The sequence below is a fragment of the Stigmatopora nigra genome, chromosome 1 (assembly GCF_051989575.1).
Source record: "Stigmatopora nigra isolate UIUO_SnigA chromosome 1, RoL_Snig_1.1, whole genome shotgun sequence".
NCBI classification, from domain to species: Eukaryota; Metazoa; Chordata; class Actinopteri; order Syngnathiformes; family Syngnathidae; genus Stigmatopora; species Stigmatopora nigra.
The window spans coordinates 21,260,653-21,278,031 of record NC_135508.1 but is presented as its reverse complement, the minus strand read 5'-3'; the positions used below and the strand labels follow the sequence as shown (position 1 = coordinate 21,278,031).

The 17,379-nt window shown below is 40.2% G+C and overlaps 2 protein-coding genes across 5 annotated transcripts in view; both read left to right on the top strand.

The window, feature by feature from the left end:
* The first annotated feature begins 1,882 nt into the window (after window positions 1–1,882).
* rps21 (ribosomal protein S21) lies at window positions 1,883–4,368 on the top strand. 3 transcript variants are annotated; one of them, XM_077730518.1, is made up of 6 exons: window positions 1,883–2,030; window positions 2,883–2,957; window positions 3,267–3,330; window positions 4,009–4,080; window positions 4,188–4,243; window positions 4,319–4,368. In XM_077730518.1, exons 2-6 carry the CDS (start codon window positions 2,908–2,910, stop codon window positions 4,326–4,328), a joined length of 252 nt encoding a protein of 83 aa, XP_077586644.1. In that variant the 5' UTR covers window positions 1,883–2,030; window positions 2,883–2,907; the 3' UTR covers window positions 4,329–4,368. The 3 variants fall into 3 exon arrangements, with proteins under 3 accessions (XP_077586644.1, XP_077586636.1, XP_077586651.1); XM_077730510.1 differs by lacking the exon at window positions 1,883–2,030 and adding an exon at window positions 2,457–2,540; XM_077730525.1 differs by lacking the exons at window positions 1,883–2,030; window positions 4,319–4,368 and adding an exon at window positions 2,457–2,540 and having other exon boundaries at window positions 4,188–4,247.
* A 2,875-nt stretch (window positions 4,369–7,243) lies between these two features.
* lama5 (laminin, alpha 5) overlaps window positions 7,244–17,379 on the top strand; it is a 40,120-nt gene continuing 29,984 nt past the window's right edge. For both annotated transcript variants that reach the window (XM_077716564.1, XM_077716554.1), the window contains exons 1-3: window positions 7,244–7,602; window positions 9,843–9,995; window positions 16,786–16,903. In XM_077716564.1, the coding sequence (XP_077572690.1) occupies window positions 7,330–7,602; window positions 9,843–9,995; window positions 16,786–16,903 (544 nt within the window). In that variant the 5' untranslated portion in view covers window positions 7,244–7,329. The remainder of the gene's footprint in view (window positions 7,603–9,842; window positions 9,996–16,785; window positions 16,904–17,379) is intronic.

Here is a 17,379-nt window from a genome sequence, read left to right as displayed (position 1 = left end):
GTTGTTCGCAACTGGATGGAGAATCTTCTGAATCCTCCGTTTCGGATTCTGAGTGCATGATGTTGGAGACCAGCGTGTCGATGTCTTTTAATGCCCCGGAGACCTGGTCGGCGCTGGCTTTACGCTTACTGGGTTCCATCTCCATCCAGAGGAGCACCTGCTGCAAAAACTTCCCTACGCAATCCTCGACAATTCTTTTCATGACCTCTGGTTCCTGTTCTTTTCTCTTCTTGCGTCTGTGTGGAGACCGCCTGTCCGAAGAACTAATGCCAATGCTGGCCTTAATGAAATCATAAATTCTGTCACTCAACTGCCTGGAGAATATTGTTATTTCATCTCTAAGGCTCTCCATGTTCTGGCTGAGTTTGGGTCTTTCCATGGGAAACTTTGTGTACAAGTCTTCTACTTTGTCAACTATTCCCTCAAAGTTTAGAGGGGGCGGACTCCCGGGCGAATCCAGGTTAGAGCCCTGCAAAGACCTTTGCCGGCGTCCCTTGGAACTAGAGACCGAGGTTTTAGAAGCCCCAACGAGGAAATCCGACTCCTTCTGAATATCCGGAGAGGTACAATCCGTCACAAGTTTTGTAAACTGATTTTTGGAGAACTCCACAAAGCTGCTTTTGCGGATGACCTCGTGGCGAGGCGTTGGCTCTCGAGAAGAAAAAAAGTTGGTTAAGGTGTTCTGGATTAGCCTCAGGTCAAAGTGAGGACACAGGGACCCACTGCTCTTTCTATTCTTGTTGTTAGAGTAGTGAAGGTCACTCCTAATCGTCGTGACAATGTCCGACGCCGTACCGTGAAGATCCACGGAGGTTTTTGGTTGGCAATACTCAGGATCGGACTCTGCGGGGTCTGTCCATTTGCGGAGGATTTCGCTCACCGCCTCTGTCGTTTCTTTGACGCTAATGATCGATTTTGGAGTGCAAGACGTCTTTGCACTCGGTGATCCATCGCTGTCCGACACTACGGAGAGGGTGGTCTTGGGACGCCAGCACGCACCCAGACATCGTGTGGTGGATTTGACGCGGGTCAGGTAAGACCACAGAGCCCCACAGCAGAGCTTCACCATCTTGTAGAGAACCCCCAGTTTGCTGAACGTCCCCGGGACATAGATGGCCACTGGCTCGTCGTTGCCGTCGGATTCGGTGGCCAACGCCAGCGTGCGGCTGACTCGCTTCGAGATTTCAGTGGACATCATTGAGTCCAGCTGGCTGGCGGAGTCGCATGGCTGCTCAGGAACGCTGAGGGCTGAGGCGAATGCTGTATTCATGGCGCCGTCCATGACTGGGCTCACGCTTTCGGGCTTGACTTGCGCCACGCGCTCCTGGAACAAGGGAAGGATGACTTTGAGGGTGTCAGCTGAGAGTTTCTGAGCAATCTCCGTGCACATGTCGGCCAATATGGCCCCCGTGTCAGAGTCAAATTGTCCAGCAGCCAGCAGACACCACTGCGCCGAAGAAATTTCATCAAAATGTTTTGTCACGATATGGTGGAGAACCCGATGATAGTCTGTACATTCCGACTCCATTCTCACACATTCTTTCGCACGCCGCATCTGGTGACCAATCATCCAAACTAAATGATGACACATTCAAACAGGGCAAAGTTGCCCAGTCTTTCACCCTATGACAAAGGAGGACTTTCATAGGCAATTGAAAATATGCTTTATGATGTCAGTGTGTTGCTCCAACTCATTGTGATGAGATCAGATGGAGTGCCACCACAACTTCCTGTCCAACTGATGATGTCACTTTGTTCTTCAATGAAAGTTGTGGCCCTGTCGCAATTCTAGTTTGAAAGAAAAAAAAATACACTGACTCCGTCATCATCATCGTTTTTATTTCAAATTCAAACATTAAAGACAAACACACAAGGTGCTTTGGATGCAACTTACTAAAATAGAAGGATGTCAGTGTTGGTATTATGTATGGATAATGTGCTGTAAATTGCAATTAGTAGTAATAAAAGCTGGAAGGTGGATAGAATGTAGACTGACTTTGTCGATCAAAGATGAAATCTCTCATCTGAAGGTATTTGATGATTTATCCTGTGTTCTTTGGGAAAAGTCAACGATGTTTATTTGTTTATTATTTGCTTGCTTTACACATTGTATTATAGTATATACAGTTAAGTAATATATTTACATTTTAAGGAATACATTACAAATTACTTGTATTATCATTCCCCTAAACAAAGTAATTCGTTATTTTACTAGTTATTTTTCTTTTTTCCTCTATTCTCCAAACATTTATTTCAATGGATGAAGATTTATTACTGAATTTTTGGAGCTTATCACACAATTTAATAGGAAACAACATAGTTATGCGTGCTACCATCTGCGAATGTATTAACATCAGTATTATTATCCCATTAAATATAATCTCTAAACGATAGCAATTGTTTTACGTTGATATTAATTATTAAAAATAAATTTGCGTGTTTCGCCCCTGTAAACATAACCTCTGTAAAGCGGAAGTGTTCAGTATTTCTTTTTCCGGGTCATGTTGGCTTCCTTTCCTGTCATCCATTTGTCGGACACGGTGAGTGTTTGTTCGGCTCTCTCCAAAACCGCCTTAAATGATCATCAGCGAGGACATCATGATGTTTTCCGCGTCTTTTTGTGGCAACTGGAAGGATGGCATTACCGTGTTTCTTTGTTAAAAACTGTAGTGTAGATAAAATATGAAAATAACCACATATATCCCGCAGCACGCGGTCCTTTGCTTACGCTAGCTGCTTTGCTAATACTTGCTAAGTAGCTAAAGTTCCGTTTATGAGGAAGCCAGTTTACCATTGCTATCCATTGGGGTTTTATTCAATTGGCATTAGTGTGAGAGTTATTTGAACTGAACAATGTTGACTCAAAATGTCTTGTTTTGTAGCTTTGTTGACGACTCGTTGATCAACATGCAGAACGACGCTGGTGAATTTGTGGACCTCTACGTCCCCCGTAAATGGTGAGCATATCGGTGTAGTGCAATGTAAAGCTTGCGTGATTTGGGGCAGCGATGGACCTTATCCAACAGACGTCTTCTACATGCAATATACTTTTAAATCACTCCTAATATTGTCGCCTTGGTATCATGTCAGGCAGCCTTCTGACTTGCAACCTCACTGGACGTCAATGGCAGCCTTTAAATCAAATGTTGCCCATATATTTGTTTAATTGGAGCAGCATATTGTGTTAGTGTTTGATTATTAACAAGGAAAATGGAACATTTAAGTTTTTTTTTTTTGAATTAAAGTTTCTTGTGTTTGCTCCAAAGCTCTGCAAGCAACAGAATAATTGGAGCCAAGGACCATGCTTCTGTCCAGATCAACATAGCTGAGGTAAATATTTTAATGCTTGTGACACATTTAATATACACCCCACCCATATGAAAATATTATTTTTCAATCATCAGATCAGGATTCATTGGGTCGATCACAGGTGCACAAATATAAAAGTCACCAACCAACTTTTTTTCCTCCATTCTTAAGTGTGTTTCTTGAGCTCGTCCCCTGGAGTTGACAATATTGGGTTGGCTGGAATGTCTGAAATTGAGGACCCAGAATCGGCAACCCTCCCTAATTATACTGAGTCTTTTGCTTCCTTAAGTCTCCACAAAATGTTCTGCCCACTTAATATAGCATCCATGCAGCTAAAATCTCAAACGATCCATTGTTCTCTAGTTCCAGAAAAAGTCATTACTTATCGTATTTGTGACCTTAAATGTATATGCAGATTTTTTAAAATCTGAATCTCTTGGATGCATTAGTTATGATGCACATGAAACCCCATAGTAATTGATCACTTGGGTTAATTGTATGTTATACACTATTAAAAACAATCGATGAAATTTCACAAAGGTTCAAACTTTCCAGATTGCCCATTTCATTTGAAGGCAGTGTTTTTTTTCCCTCCCTGAAAAGCGGGGAATATTCAGGATCATTAGTTAAAGTATTTAGGGAAAAATGACGGTTGTCTGAAACACTACTGACCCCAACTTGTATCAACATCTGCTGCAGGTGGACAAAGTCACGGGTCGCTTCAATGGGCAGTTCAAGACCTACGCCATCTGTGGCCCCATCCGCAGGATGGTAAGTAGTTTATGGTTCTGCAATTGGAGACTGGAGTTTTCCTTTTTTCAATTAGTTATTTTTGGTATCTGCATGTTTCTAAATGTGTGTATTCTTACCCAAAACAGGGAGAATCTGATGATTCCATCCTCAGGCTGGCAAAGGAAGATGGTGTTGTTGCCAAGTAAGTAGACTTCTTTCTCAACAGATGTTATCATCCTATCACCCGTTTTATGTCTATTTTTCCTCTTCCACACAGGAACATCTGAATTTTTCAAATTTGTTCAATAAAATATGAAAAAATCTAAATGCTTGTTGTTCTTTGTAAAGTTGAATTTATTTGGTTGCATTGAATATTTGACTTTAAAAAAAAAGTTACTATTACATTTCCAAAGCACCATTCCACAAGGGTCCAAAGAAATTGTCAGACAAAGCAAGAATTATGGCATCTAATGATGTCCTTAGAAAAATAAACTTAACTACTACATATGTCACAATTTATTTAAATCTTGGTGCACACTACATTCTGTAATCACTACTACAGCATTCTGGAGATAAAAAAAAAAACATCTCATCACTGGAAAAGTAATGATAGTCTTTGGAGTATTGAACAGTATTTGATGAGAGGATCACCTCCCCCATGGTGGTTTAAAACACACCCACCTTCTGTTCTACAATGTGTAATGTAGTGGAATCCAGCCCAACCTTCTCACTGTCCAATATGAATGAACCACCTTTCCCATTGTGCACCACAGTCTCAAAAAAGTGTTATGTTCCAACATGTTCTCTCCCCTCAGGTAAATGATACTTCTTGTCCTGCTGATGCCTTGTGGTAGGAAATAATTGAGTGAGCTCATCTCTCAGAGCAGTACAGACACTCAATCTTGGTTACAACTTCCGAGCTTTCGGCGGGCATGCCACAACAGGCTAAATGCTTCCTTGCCTCACTTCACACTTAAGAAAAATGGCCACCAGCATCATTGTTGTGCCTCTTCCTGTCCCTTATAATATCATGTTAACGCAGTATATTGGTATTTACTCATATACAACTAGTATAATACAGAATTAATATTAATTTTAAAATGCTTAAGGGGTTTTCGATGGTGTAGTGCAGGGGTAAGGAACTTATGGCTCGGAAGCCACGTGGCACTGAAATATGGAATCCAGTGGTGAGAGAGCACCAAAAGGAGTATCACGTCGGCACGGTGTCATTGATTTTGTTTCTGTGTCAGTGGCTGTTATCCCTGGCGATTGGCTGGCAACCAATTCAGGATGTTCCTAGGATAGGCTTCAGCACCCCCTTTGGCCTTTGTGAGGATTTTGTGCTTCCTTATATAGTGCACACGTCCAAGCCCACTTCTATCACCCCAGCTATCGCACATTTCAATCCTCGTAGTACCCCCTTGCTCACAGGATGCTGGCTAGAGTTACTTTATTCTTACTATAATTTATAAACAATCAACGGGAAACAGGGCGTTCGCTCATATGTTCCTGTCCTGTGGAATCAACTTCACATTGGGCAACTAAGCAGGGGTGTCGTACTGGGCGACAGCCAATAATATTGTAAACAATAACTGCACACCTATATGACCTTTTCCATGCCCGGAAAGAGAGGTGTAAAGATGGAGGGGAAAAGTAGATTACAAAAGAAGAATAAGCAGAGCGGTGATCTGTATCAGAGAAGAATAGGAGGCCAGTTGATGTTTGGTTGAAGGAGACAAAAAAAAAGGACATGCATGTAGGTACTTGTCTATTGCCGTCATCCCCCAAGGGCATCACTTCAAAGATCACTTTGTGTCTATGTGTGAGTGCACATGCTTGAATCTTCTCAATCCATAGCGGAAGTAGTTGGAGCATTCCAGGGATTCTGGAAGTTGTCTTCAGTCAGTGCGTCTTAACTCAGTGTGTGTGTGTCTGTTCTCATTGCAGAATGATTTTTTTTTTTCTGGAATTTGGTTTCGGGCCAAAATTAAATTCTAGACAATGAATTCGGAAGAGGCTCCACAGTGAATCAAAGGTTTTCTTCTCGCATCTTTGTCTTTGTTGAACAGGGCCAGACAATGGCAGAAAGTAGAGTTGTTGAAGTACTGGTAGTTTTTTTTGTACAAAAAAGTGCCCCCGATATGAACAGTGCTTGAGAACTTTCATTCTTGTTCCTCAACCTTTCACCATATTGTGTTTAAAAAAAAACACATGCACTAAAACAAAGAGGAAAGCTCGTTTAACAGCACAATAGAAACATACCACATTCAACAAGTGCTTCCATGAAATAGGGTTGATAGTTAAGACCAGAGTGTGTTGTCTGTCACTAGTAGTGATTGTTCAACCAGCCTACCGTGCATGTTTTTTGGCATGTATGGGGGAAATCAGAGTATACAGACAAAACCCACGCAGGCAGGGGGAAAACATGCAAACTTTTCACCGGAAGGTCAAAGTCTACTGGGGTTTGAAACCTCGATCTCAGAATTCTGAGGTGGACGTGCTAATCATTTGTCCACCATGTCGTCAAGATGTCCTGTAATATATAACCATAAAATTATCCATTTATACATTATAACCACTGCTCCTCAAAGAAGTTTCTTAATTTAAGGTACAATGTACGGAATGTTTTAGTGGCTTCTACTTTCTTCAAAATCTAGCAAAGTATGTATAGTTTGTTAAGTAAAATATGAATGAATGACTAATTTAATATAATAAATGAAAATATTTCCAATTAATAAAATAGATAAAGATATATATACTAATACATATTACAGAGTGTAAGCCTCCTGCTTTGTAATTATAAATACATAGATTAATAGTAAGAAATATAATAAATAAAATACATTTCCAATTAATAATATAGATTCAAAACAATCTATACCAATACTATATAATATTATATAGTGTGTAATGCCCCCTGAATTGCAGTATATTTTTCTTTAAAAAAACATAGACTTCTACATCCACTGGTAGTAAATAAAGAGCCAAATAGTATTGCAATTGTTACGTAGTAGTGTCACAGATGTGAAAACAACGGATCTATAACATTGAACTGACTATTTTATTTTATCACCACTTGCGCGGGCACGAGTATGCAGGTAACGTGATTCAAGTGGGAGGCCCACTGGCGCGTGTGCGCGCGCGCACTCCCTCACGGACAGAGCAGGCGCACAAAGGACGCGCGAGCACGTCGCCAAGTTTTTCCTCCTCACTCGACGTGCGGCTTTCCCAGTTCACTTTAGCGCGAAGCCCGCAATTTTCCCCCAGGAAGCGCAGGTGGTCTCGGTGATGGCGCTGCTGACGCGCCTCGCTTTACCGCACTTGATTTCGGCCCTGGTACTCTTGATCTTGCTTCCGGTGTCGGAACAGGAGGTCCCGAGTGGCGATGGCGGTGGTGTCAATGGCTTTAGCCTACACCCGCCGTACTTCAACCTGGCGGAGGGCACCAAGATTACAGCCACTGCTACCTGCGGGGAGGACGAGGCTGGAAAGAGCGTACCCGATCTCTACTGCAAGTTGGTCGGCGGCCCAGTGTCCGGAGACCCGGGACAGACCATCCAGGTGAGCTCCACCAAATCGAACTGATGGCTTGGCTCTTGTATGCGACCAATCAAAATACGTTTATTTATTTTATTTTATTTTTAAATACTGCACATTAATATATACATATATATATTCCATATTGTTTCCAAAATTTGCAAGCCTTTCATGTTTAAGATGATCTAACAAGTGTATTAAACAAGGATAACCCAAGTAAACATTCCTTCAATTTCTTGGTCTTGGGGGGTGCTGGAGCCCATCCTAGCAAACTTTGGGCACTAGTCCGGTGACACTCTGAATTGGTGGCCAGCCATCGCAAGGCAGGAGACGCACAACCATTCACATTCACACTCATACTCATACCTAGAACTGTGAGGCCGACGCGCTAACCACTTTCCGCCGGGATGACTTCCAACTAAACATAACATTTTATAATTGGGTTTATAGTAGGCCAAAATATTAAAAGAGGAAAACTTTTAAAATCTTTCATTTTTTTAAACTCATTGCCCTTTTTCTGACAAGGATAAATTTCCCTATCAGTTAAACTGGGAAGATTGGCAGTGAATGCTCATCTTTCAATGACATTGCAAGGCTCAAAGTAAACATTTTAGGGCACTTCCCAGGAAAAAATGTTACATTTGACCTATTATTCTGTTCCTTTACCTATTATTCTGTTGTGCTCTTTCCTTGGGTTCATTCCCCCTCTCTTTTGTCTTTCCCACCTGACTCCACGTACTTCAAATGAAGTGTGTTACTCCAAAGAGGCCCCTCCCCTTTGTCACTATATTTTGGGTATCGCCCTCAAAAACCTGAGTCGTGTAATATGTTGATGGACTCTGATTGCATTGATTTCTTCATAGCATTTTAAATAAATGTGTTGATCACGACTTGTTAGCACGTCTTAGAAAAATTGAAGGCTTTTCAACTTGTTGCCTATTTGAAAGCTCATTCGCAACATTTTTGCATGATGAAGATTTTGTTAAATTGCTAATGACCTTTTTTGTGCTAGTGAAAGTATGGTATGTTAACGATTAGATATCGTTGGCGTGTTGATTAGAAAAAGGTAAACGCTTGGGATGGCATTGATGGGTTAATGATGAAGGCTATCTAGCTTGCCGCCTCCTCTCCACATTCCTGTTGGTGACTGACCCGTGTCGGCCAATTGTAGCGCGTTTGCTCTGGCGGGATTATCCCAACTGGAGTCCAGCCTCCTCCGGTTGTTCTATCTGCCAGCCCCAGGATTGCACTGAACAAGGTTTCTGGTCCTATCATGTGGGGGATGGAGGTGGCTGTGCAACTCTTGCAGGTGATTTAGGGAAATAATGTTCATCATCACTTGAGGACCGTTACAGATTCTTGCTGGACTCGTTACACACACTCGATTGAGTTTCTCTCAACTTTATTTTACTGAACATATTTTCCAACAACCGCAACTTTAAAAGTGTGCTGTACATACAGTGTGAATAGGTAAATTGAAAAATGTGATAGTTAACTAACACTGGAAAGTGCCTTGTTGGTTAGCACATCTACCCATGAGTTTGTGGGTTCAAATCTGGGCTTTGGCATTCTTGTGTCAAGTTTGTATGTTCACCCAATCCCAATTGTCTGTGGGTTCGTGTGGTTTCAGATTTAAATTAAAAGCTGGTAAATACGACATTCCACACACATCATTCAACAGGATAATCCTGTCTTTATTTGATAGCACTTAGTGAGTTTTTTTTGTTAATTAAAAACAGCAGGAGATTTTTATGTGCTTGGTTGCGTTTGCACAAACATTTTTCTAAAGTGTGCATGTTGAACTCTCTTGTTTGGATTATTTGAAAGTTTATTTATTAGAATTATTTCCTGTGCTTTTTGTTGATATTTACTGACTTCAGTCGAATGTTTGTGTCAAACTATCAACACTGAAATGTATACGAGATTTGATTGCTAAACTATCGCTACTAGCCCAATATGTTAAATAAATGTTTTTTAATTTATTTTATTAGTTTTTATCCAGCTCACATTTTAGCATTTAACAGTATTATTCCTAAATATTGTACTCATTTTTTTAATTCATTTATTTTTTCACTACTCAAAATGTGAATACATTCCAGAAATTTGATTTAGCACTTTTCTTGATCGTAATCGTAAAGGTATTTTTTGCATTTGCAGAAATATTGACCAAGGATGTACCCTATGTCTTTTGATTATTTAATAGTTACCATAGTTATGACAATGACCGAGCGAGAATGGTAATATGTTGGTGTCCCTCCCCTCAGGGTCAGTACTGTGACATCTGTCGCCATGGTGATAGCGACCGTGCCCATCCCATCACCAACGCCATTGATGGCACAGAGCGATGGTGGCAGAGCCCACCGTTGTCACGCAACACCGAGTTCAATCAAGTCAATGTCACGCTGAACCTTGGACAGGTACTGTACTAAGATTCTGTTCTAGCTAACTGGTGAGCAAAATGCTGACCTAAATTTGGAGCTTCAATTTGACCAAAATGCTAAACAACAGCAACCATATTTTTCAAATGTTTATCTATTGAAACCTACTCATGTAGAGTTAACAAAAATCTAATATAGAGCGGCAGTTGTAGATTGAACATCTCAAAAGTTCATTCATTCATCTTACATAGCGCACATCCTTGTACGGGCTGCGGGGGTTGCTGGAGCCTATCAAGGAGAGAGAGAGAGAGACAGATGACCATTCGCACTCCCAACCATACTGTCACCATTGAAAGTTAATTAAATAATACAATGTAGCGATTCTGACACAATGATACAACCTGTGCGCTGGCATACCTCGTGCATTCAGCTAGTTTTCCAATTTCTCTTCTTATCATGTCTATATTATACCACCAAACGCACACGCCCCACCAAACCACTCCACACACACTGAAAAAAACTTTTATGTCTTCTAAAGAATGTTCTTTGAGTGTAGTTTTTCTGTTAGACGGGCCCCTTCATTTATCGCTGCTTTGTGTCTCTAAGTGTGTGTCGCCAAAGACCCCCCCATGTAAAGTGTAGGCGGAATGTGTGTGAACCTGCCTCAACCTGTACACACACTAGAAGGGGTGGAGCTTAACTATGTGTGGCAAGTGCCTTAAAGGGATGAAACAGGCACCATCTAGATTTTTTGGGGGGGGGGGGGATTAGAACTTTATTTCATCCTTTTTTTGGGAAATTGGTTACAATAGCAGGACAATAGCAAGCACAGACCAAGCTACGCGGCGGATGGGGTCGAGTCCCAAGTTGTTTTGGACATAAGCATGCCCTTCATAAACATAACAACTATGATAGAAGAGTAAAAGGGTCGAGAATCAGCCCAATATGGCATCACAGGAATAATGTGACACCAAAACGATCGAAATAGAACACTTTTTGCATTAAAAAAAAGTGCACCAGGCTACTAGGGAACGTGACCTGGAAAAAACAGATCTTGGGCATTATCCCCGTAATGCACTTTCCAATCTATCCAGTGAATAGCACACATGGACCAGAAAGCTTCTTTATGGTTAACATTTTGCAACATTTACCATAGTGGTTATGAAAATCCCCGAACACGTCAATATCCCCAGATAACATCCATTGATTCATCCATCTTCCATACCGTCCATCCTTGAAAGGGTTGCAAGGGTTGCTGGAGCCTAACCCAGCTGTCTTCGGCAAAAGGCAGACTACACCCTAGACTGGACGCCAGACAGTTGTAGAGCACATAGAGAGACAAACGACCTTCCATACTCCCGATCATTCGGCCAATAGCGGGAATTGAGCCCACGCCTGCCTGCACTCAAGTCAGGCGAGTGATCTTCTACACCATGAGGCGGCGCATCCTCAGATAAATAAACTAAAAATACGAAAATATCAATTTTCAAGGATATTTTTTGTTTGTTTGGGGCAAAATTAGCATTACTGTGTGCCATTTTGGACCGAATTGTATCCAGGTACTTGAAATCCAAATGCCTTTCACACAACCACATATTTTCCAGTAATCTTTGTTTAGGGAGGAGATTCAACAAGCATGTTCAACAAATAAGCATGTGGTGGGTCATTTTGACTTCACATGCAAATGTTTGTCACATAGGAGACAAATAAAGCATTTTCTGTGGGCGTATGTTTTTTAATATAAAAAAAACCTATCCAAACCAGTTGATCTGCTTGATAGATTTAGTTTCATGCCAGATGTGTATTTATATTAGTGTTATATTAATTTGTGTTAAAAGCACGTTGAAAATGCGAATAATAATAATAATCTGTTATTAGTTTTCAGACACCCCCATTGTAATTTATTTCCACTATTTGTAGTTTACTATACTATTTTGTTGTTCTCCCTCTTTCATTTGTTTCCAGATGGTAATTGAAGGGTAAATCAATTTTCTGTGTACGCACCCTGTAGTTTTCCATCCAGTTGAGTCACCGTGAGAGAAAAAAGTAAAAGAATAATACGTTTACGAATCAGAGATTTAGATTTTTAACTTTATCTTGGAATTGCTGCACAAACATGCAAAATATAATGGTAATCATCCAAAGGAGAAAAATTACAGTAAAATCGCTAGCAATGATGACACAATTCTGATTAACCCCTTTAATTTTTCTAAAATCTTGCTGTATATTACAGAATTTTAGCATTTGTACATTTCATTTTGAACTGTAACATTCCCGTGTTCAAAATCAAATCAAAATCAAATGTCTTTATTGTCATCATACAAAGCTGCGTATAACAAAATTGGTTTTCCCAGTAAACCAAAAATGAAACGTGAATAATATAAAAATATAAAATCGCCCATCCTGGCAAGGTAATAATACATTAAACAATGTACTAGTAATTACTGATGGTGGAGAAACAACAGTGCCACAAAGTCAAGTGATGAGTCACGGCCAATCACGGGTCGAGGACAGTACATTTTAACCAGCTCTGGGAGGTCAAAACTACACCCTGCTGCTTTAAATGTTCTATTTGCGAACAGTATGCGTCTTTTCCCTCATATTACATATGCACACTTCCCTCTCATCTTTTCATAGTGTGTAATGGGCATGAAAATGGATGCGTTGAGAGTGAAGCAACACATTTGACCTTAATAGGACTTATGTGTGTGCAAGAGCTACAGTGGCTGCCAAGGTGCTCTTCTCGGAACAAGACATGAAAGTAAAGAGCAAATTAAGCGGCGTTTGTCTTTGTTTAGTCTTGCTTTAGCCTACTTCAATTTTCTTTCTCGCCAGCGTCAAATTTGGAATGAAATACATCAACCCTACAGTATTTGTTTACATTTTCTGACGGTTTGAAATTCAATTTTATTGAAAATGTGATGTAACACATCAAGTATGCACTGTAGCAAATCTTTTCAGTTATGCTGTGCACCCGTCTGAGTTCTATTCTTTTCTAAACTTAGTAATCGTCTTCTCATTGAAATCATTCAGACACCGAAACATCACAAAATCATAAATAATAGCTCAAGCCAGGACCTGCCAGTTGGCTTAGCTAATGTATTTTATACAATTCGTTAAAAGTATATTGTTGCTGATGCCAATTTTTGCAATGTAATCATCAAGCAGTTCTGTGGAAACTTTAATCCCAATGTTGCCTCACTTCTTGAGCCTTTGTGTCATCTGCTGGTTGATTTAGCACTAAAGCGGCAGGGGTGGCAACTTTTATCGTGCCATTGTGTCATTGTTTGAGCCCCTCGCCAACAACAAACATTGTGCTTAATGTTAGCACTATGTTATTTCCTGTCCAAAGAAACCAATGACAAGTGCCAACATATTCAAGAATCATGCCACATTATTGGTTTTTGATATAAATGTATGTATAGTGTTTTTTTGTAGCAACCTGTTTCTCCAATAAATAATTTTATATGGTTAGTAACTCTGAGAAATCACATGGAACAGTGGCTCAAGTAATGCTATATCACATATGACAGTGGCGGTTGTGCAAAAACAAGTTGAAAATGAACTACGACCTCCTGGCTTCTTGTATTGGCTAACTCAGAACAAAGGCAACAATAAGTCTGATTGATTTAAGATAATTAATCAGCTCTGAGACAAAAAAAAAGCCCAAAGCGGGTTCAGGAATCTAAAATATAGCTACCAAGTTTCATTGTGATCCATCTGTGTATATTACAGTAGCTATTGTAATTGATTTTTTTGTAACCACCTCAGTAGGATTCCACCATGGAAGTTGCGAAGTTGCTTAAAACAGGAGTCTTAATATAATGTGCATTTCTAAAGAACATCCTCTCTATAATCTCTGTGTTAATCTTATGCTCTTCCATGATGTCTATAATATCTTCTCAACTCGCCTCAGTGTTCAACTGTTGTATTTTTCCATGATGCCTATAATCTCAACTTCTGTACTTTTCCATGACATCATGCTGAAATTCAATAAAGGCATCCTTCACCTTGAAAAGATAGGAGAGAACCACCGAGCCGAGCGCGAGATACCACCTCGCGCCTCCACCTCTCTTCCGCCGGCCGGTGCCTTTAAAATATAACACAGTCTCTGCCTCGTTTTTCCTTTGTGCACGGTTGGTAATTACGTTGATCTTTTACTTCAGACCCAACAAAGTTCCCCTGTCGGAAAGTGACTGCAAAATGTGTGTTTCATCTCTTAGGTTGGATGTGATTATATACTAAGTAGCGTTTCCTACAAACATCTGTTGTTTTGGGAAAAATGCACAGAATGAAGACATCAAGATTAGCATGACAACAACAGCCTGGTTGCAGGTGTGACTCCTCCCCCTCCTGCTATCTCTTCCTCATTGGCGCTGAGAAGAAGCAGCAGTCTCACTTTCCATGACTGGGAATGTTCTTATCTTCTTTTGATGCTCCCGCTGCTTCTCCTCCGCTTTTCCCACTGCTGCCTCACTTGCGTCTCTTTTTGCGCACCCGCATGCTCGGGGGCATCCTTTGGCCTTTCCTGCTTTAGGAAGCCTTCAGGCTTCAAACTGAATAAGATTGAACATCTGCAACAACAGTACTTGACAACCTCAATGAAAGACAGATATGTTCAAGAATGTCTGAAGATGAGATCATCTTTTTTTTCTCCTCAATATTTCCAACATCCTTGGAATGTAGTACGCCACCAATGGTTCACCTTGCTTTTCCGTCCTTGTCTCAACTCGCCCCGCCTATCTTTGTGTGTGTGTTCAAGCCATGTTAAGTGTAGCTTGTAATGATGGTGCAAGGCGACAAGGTTTTTGCCACGTTTCAGCATGCACAGTAGATGCAGACACCTGGAACAACAAAGTAGTGTTTATGAAGAAGGCTCACACTGTCATTATATACACACACATACACTTGCCTTTTTCATTTGCCCATCTGGATTGTTCCACACACACCTGTGGTCCTATCTTGAAATAATTGTTGCTCCGCATCCGTTGAGCTTTTTCCAACCATGTTGAATCCCATGCCTTGCTTCTAGGGCTGGGTAATTTTAAGATTAAAATTGAAAGCAGTTTTTGGTTGATATCAGCGATCACCCATGAAATATTTTATCTACCAAATGCAAGCTAAGTAGTTGGGAAAATTCTGAAAAGTGTATTTTTGGTTCATATTCAGTTTATTACACTCCACCTGATGTCATATATAAAGCTAACATAAAAAAAATGTCATTTTGGCCCCTATTTGGTGCTTGTAGACATTGAATAAAAACAACCCTCTAAAAAACAACATAAAAAAACAATGTTTAGATACATTGTGAGCAGTATCATCTAAAAAGAATCATGATTTCAGGGTTGAAAAGATTGCCCAGAATCCAATTTTCTCACTCTACTCCAATTCTGATCCAGTCTTGTTCCAACATTATCCATTGAGTTTTTTTCCGTGCAATGTTCGTCATACTTCAACTGCATTCTAAACATTTTTCTACTATATCCCAAGTGTTGATGTTATGTAGAGCGTTGATAATGATGTTTCCAAGCTGCTCCCAACACGGAATGTTATATGGCAGGTGGAAATCTAAGTTTGTGAGTTTGCGTGTGCGCGCCTGTGCGAGATAACGGCTCCTGGCTGGTTTAATGATTGTGCTTTGTGGACATTCCTTGGTGGCAGCACATTCCCGGTGCCTCAGGTAACCATGGAGATAAGACAAGGACACACAAAAGGAACCTAAGAGGTGGTGGGACCTTTATTTGACCTCTCCCTCTCTAGTAGATCTACAGTAATGTGCTTTATTCCTATTTTCCTCTTTTTAAAAGGTCAGGATAATCAATTTTGCACACACACGAGCAGTACATAATTACATGCACGGAGATGCTCATATTTTGCTTGTTTTTAATTTACTATATTAAGAATGGAGCTTCTCACCTTTGAGAGAATTTTGGCAGTTTTTTTGGTGCTTTATTTTGCCATCTTCCCGGAGTTGAATGGCGGATCAACTCCCCCCCAAAAACTATGCTGATAGGAGTTCTTCCTGCTAACTCCCTTCTGCGTAAGTCGTATCAATGGGAGTACAAATTTCAAATTCCCACAAAATGACATGTTTCAACGTCCAAATGTTTAAAAAATACTCCAAATACTCCCTGTTCGTGATGCAAAGTTTTTCATCTGCTTAAGTCAGAAAAGGTACAGCTGCTTCCTTACTACCAGATAAAATCTGTCATTTGATTGCATTCCCAAAAGTTATTGTTATTTAACTCACCTTATTTATTAGACTTTATGTTTTGTTTGATTTGTCTCTTCCTATAATACAGACTTCTTTTAAGATAACGGCTACTGACTCTCAACTATGGTCAAGGACAGAATTAACATTGCACGTCAAGGAACATCTGTATCTTCTCACTCTTTCTCCAATGAATTATTTTAGAATCTACAGCATAATGTTATTGTTGGCAGAGTGTTGCAATGGTCTTACCCTAAGGCAGACAGCGTGACTTCATTTCCGACATACTGATAGTATAAATGCGAGATAATGATTGTCTATCTGTGCGCGCCTTGCGTCTGACTGGCGACTGATCCTCCAGCTTGTCGTTCTCTAATAGTCTCAAGTCAGATCTCTGCAAATCTGAACAAATAAATGTTATATATATAAAAAAAATATTGGTGCATTGACCATTCAATTGTAGTGGAATGCAGATTGGCTCATACGGTCACACAGTCACTCGATGACATCACAACAGTAACAACAACGACATCTGGAACCGTTAGCATACTTGTCAGAATAAGGATGATGTCATTGACGATGTAATTGATGTCTGTGTGTGTGTGTTTGTGTGTGCAGCTCTTCCATGTAGCCTACGTGCTCATCAAGTTCGCCAACTCTCCTCGTCCTGACCTCTGGGTCTTGGAAAGGTCGGTGGACTTCGGGCAGACATACCAGCCATGGCAGTATTTCTCCTGTGAGTACTAATTCCATCATTATGTTGCCCTCTCATAGATCAGGTCAAAGTACTTGAAGAGCAACTAGAAGTAGTACAAAGTGATGTGAAAATAAGAAAATATGGCTCATGTTGTTTTCACACAAGGCAAAGTTACTTTAAATAACATGTTTTTCCCACTTAATGAATTCATCAATTTTAACACAGCATTTTATGCATATTTCTTATTATCACTGTTAAGTATTTACTTGATTATCGAAAAAAATGGTAAATTTTGCAAATAAATACCAACTTTAGAAGCGACCAACTCCTTTTTGTCAAGGCACTGTGAATGAAAATCTAATATTATTCAATAGTAGCTTCATTTTAGGCACTTTTTATCATTTCTCAATGACTTTTTTTGGCCGAAAGACATTTACCTTCACTTCAAATATTCAGAAAACACATAGTCAGACTTTAAGTTTTATTGTGTGTTCTGATGAATCAAACATTCACAC

Excerpts from the sequence above, each read along its gene's own strand:
- rps21 (XM_077730518.1), top strand. The coding sequence starts at position 2,908 with ATGCAGAACGACGCTGGTGAATTTGTGGACCTCTACGTCCCCCGTAAA. Across the intron at positions 2,958-3,266 it reads CTCTACGTCCCCCGTAAATG|CTCTGCAAGCAACAGAATAA; the intron begins GTGAGCATATCG and ends TTTGCTCCAAAG. Across the intron at positions 3,331-4,008 it reads TCCAGATCAACATAGCTGAG|GTGGACAAAGTCACGGGTCG; the intron begins GTAAATATTTTA and ends CATCTGCTGCAG.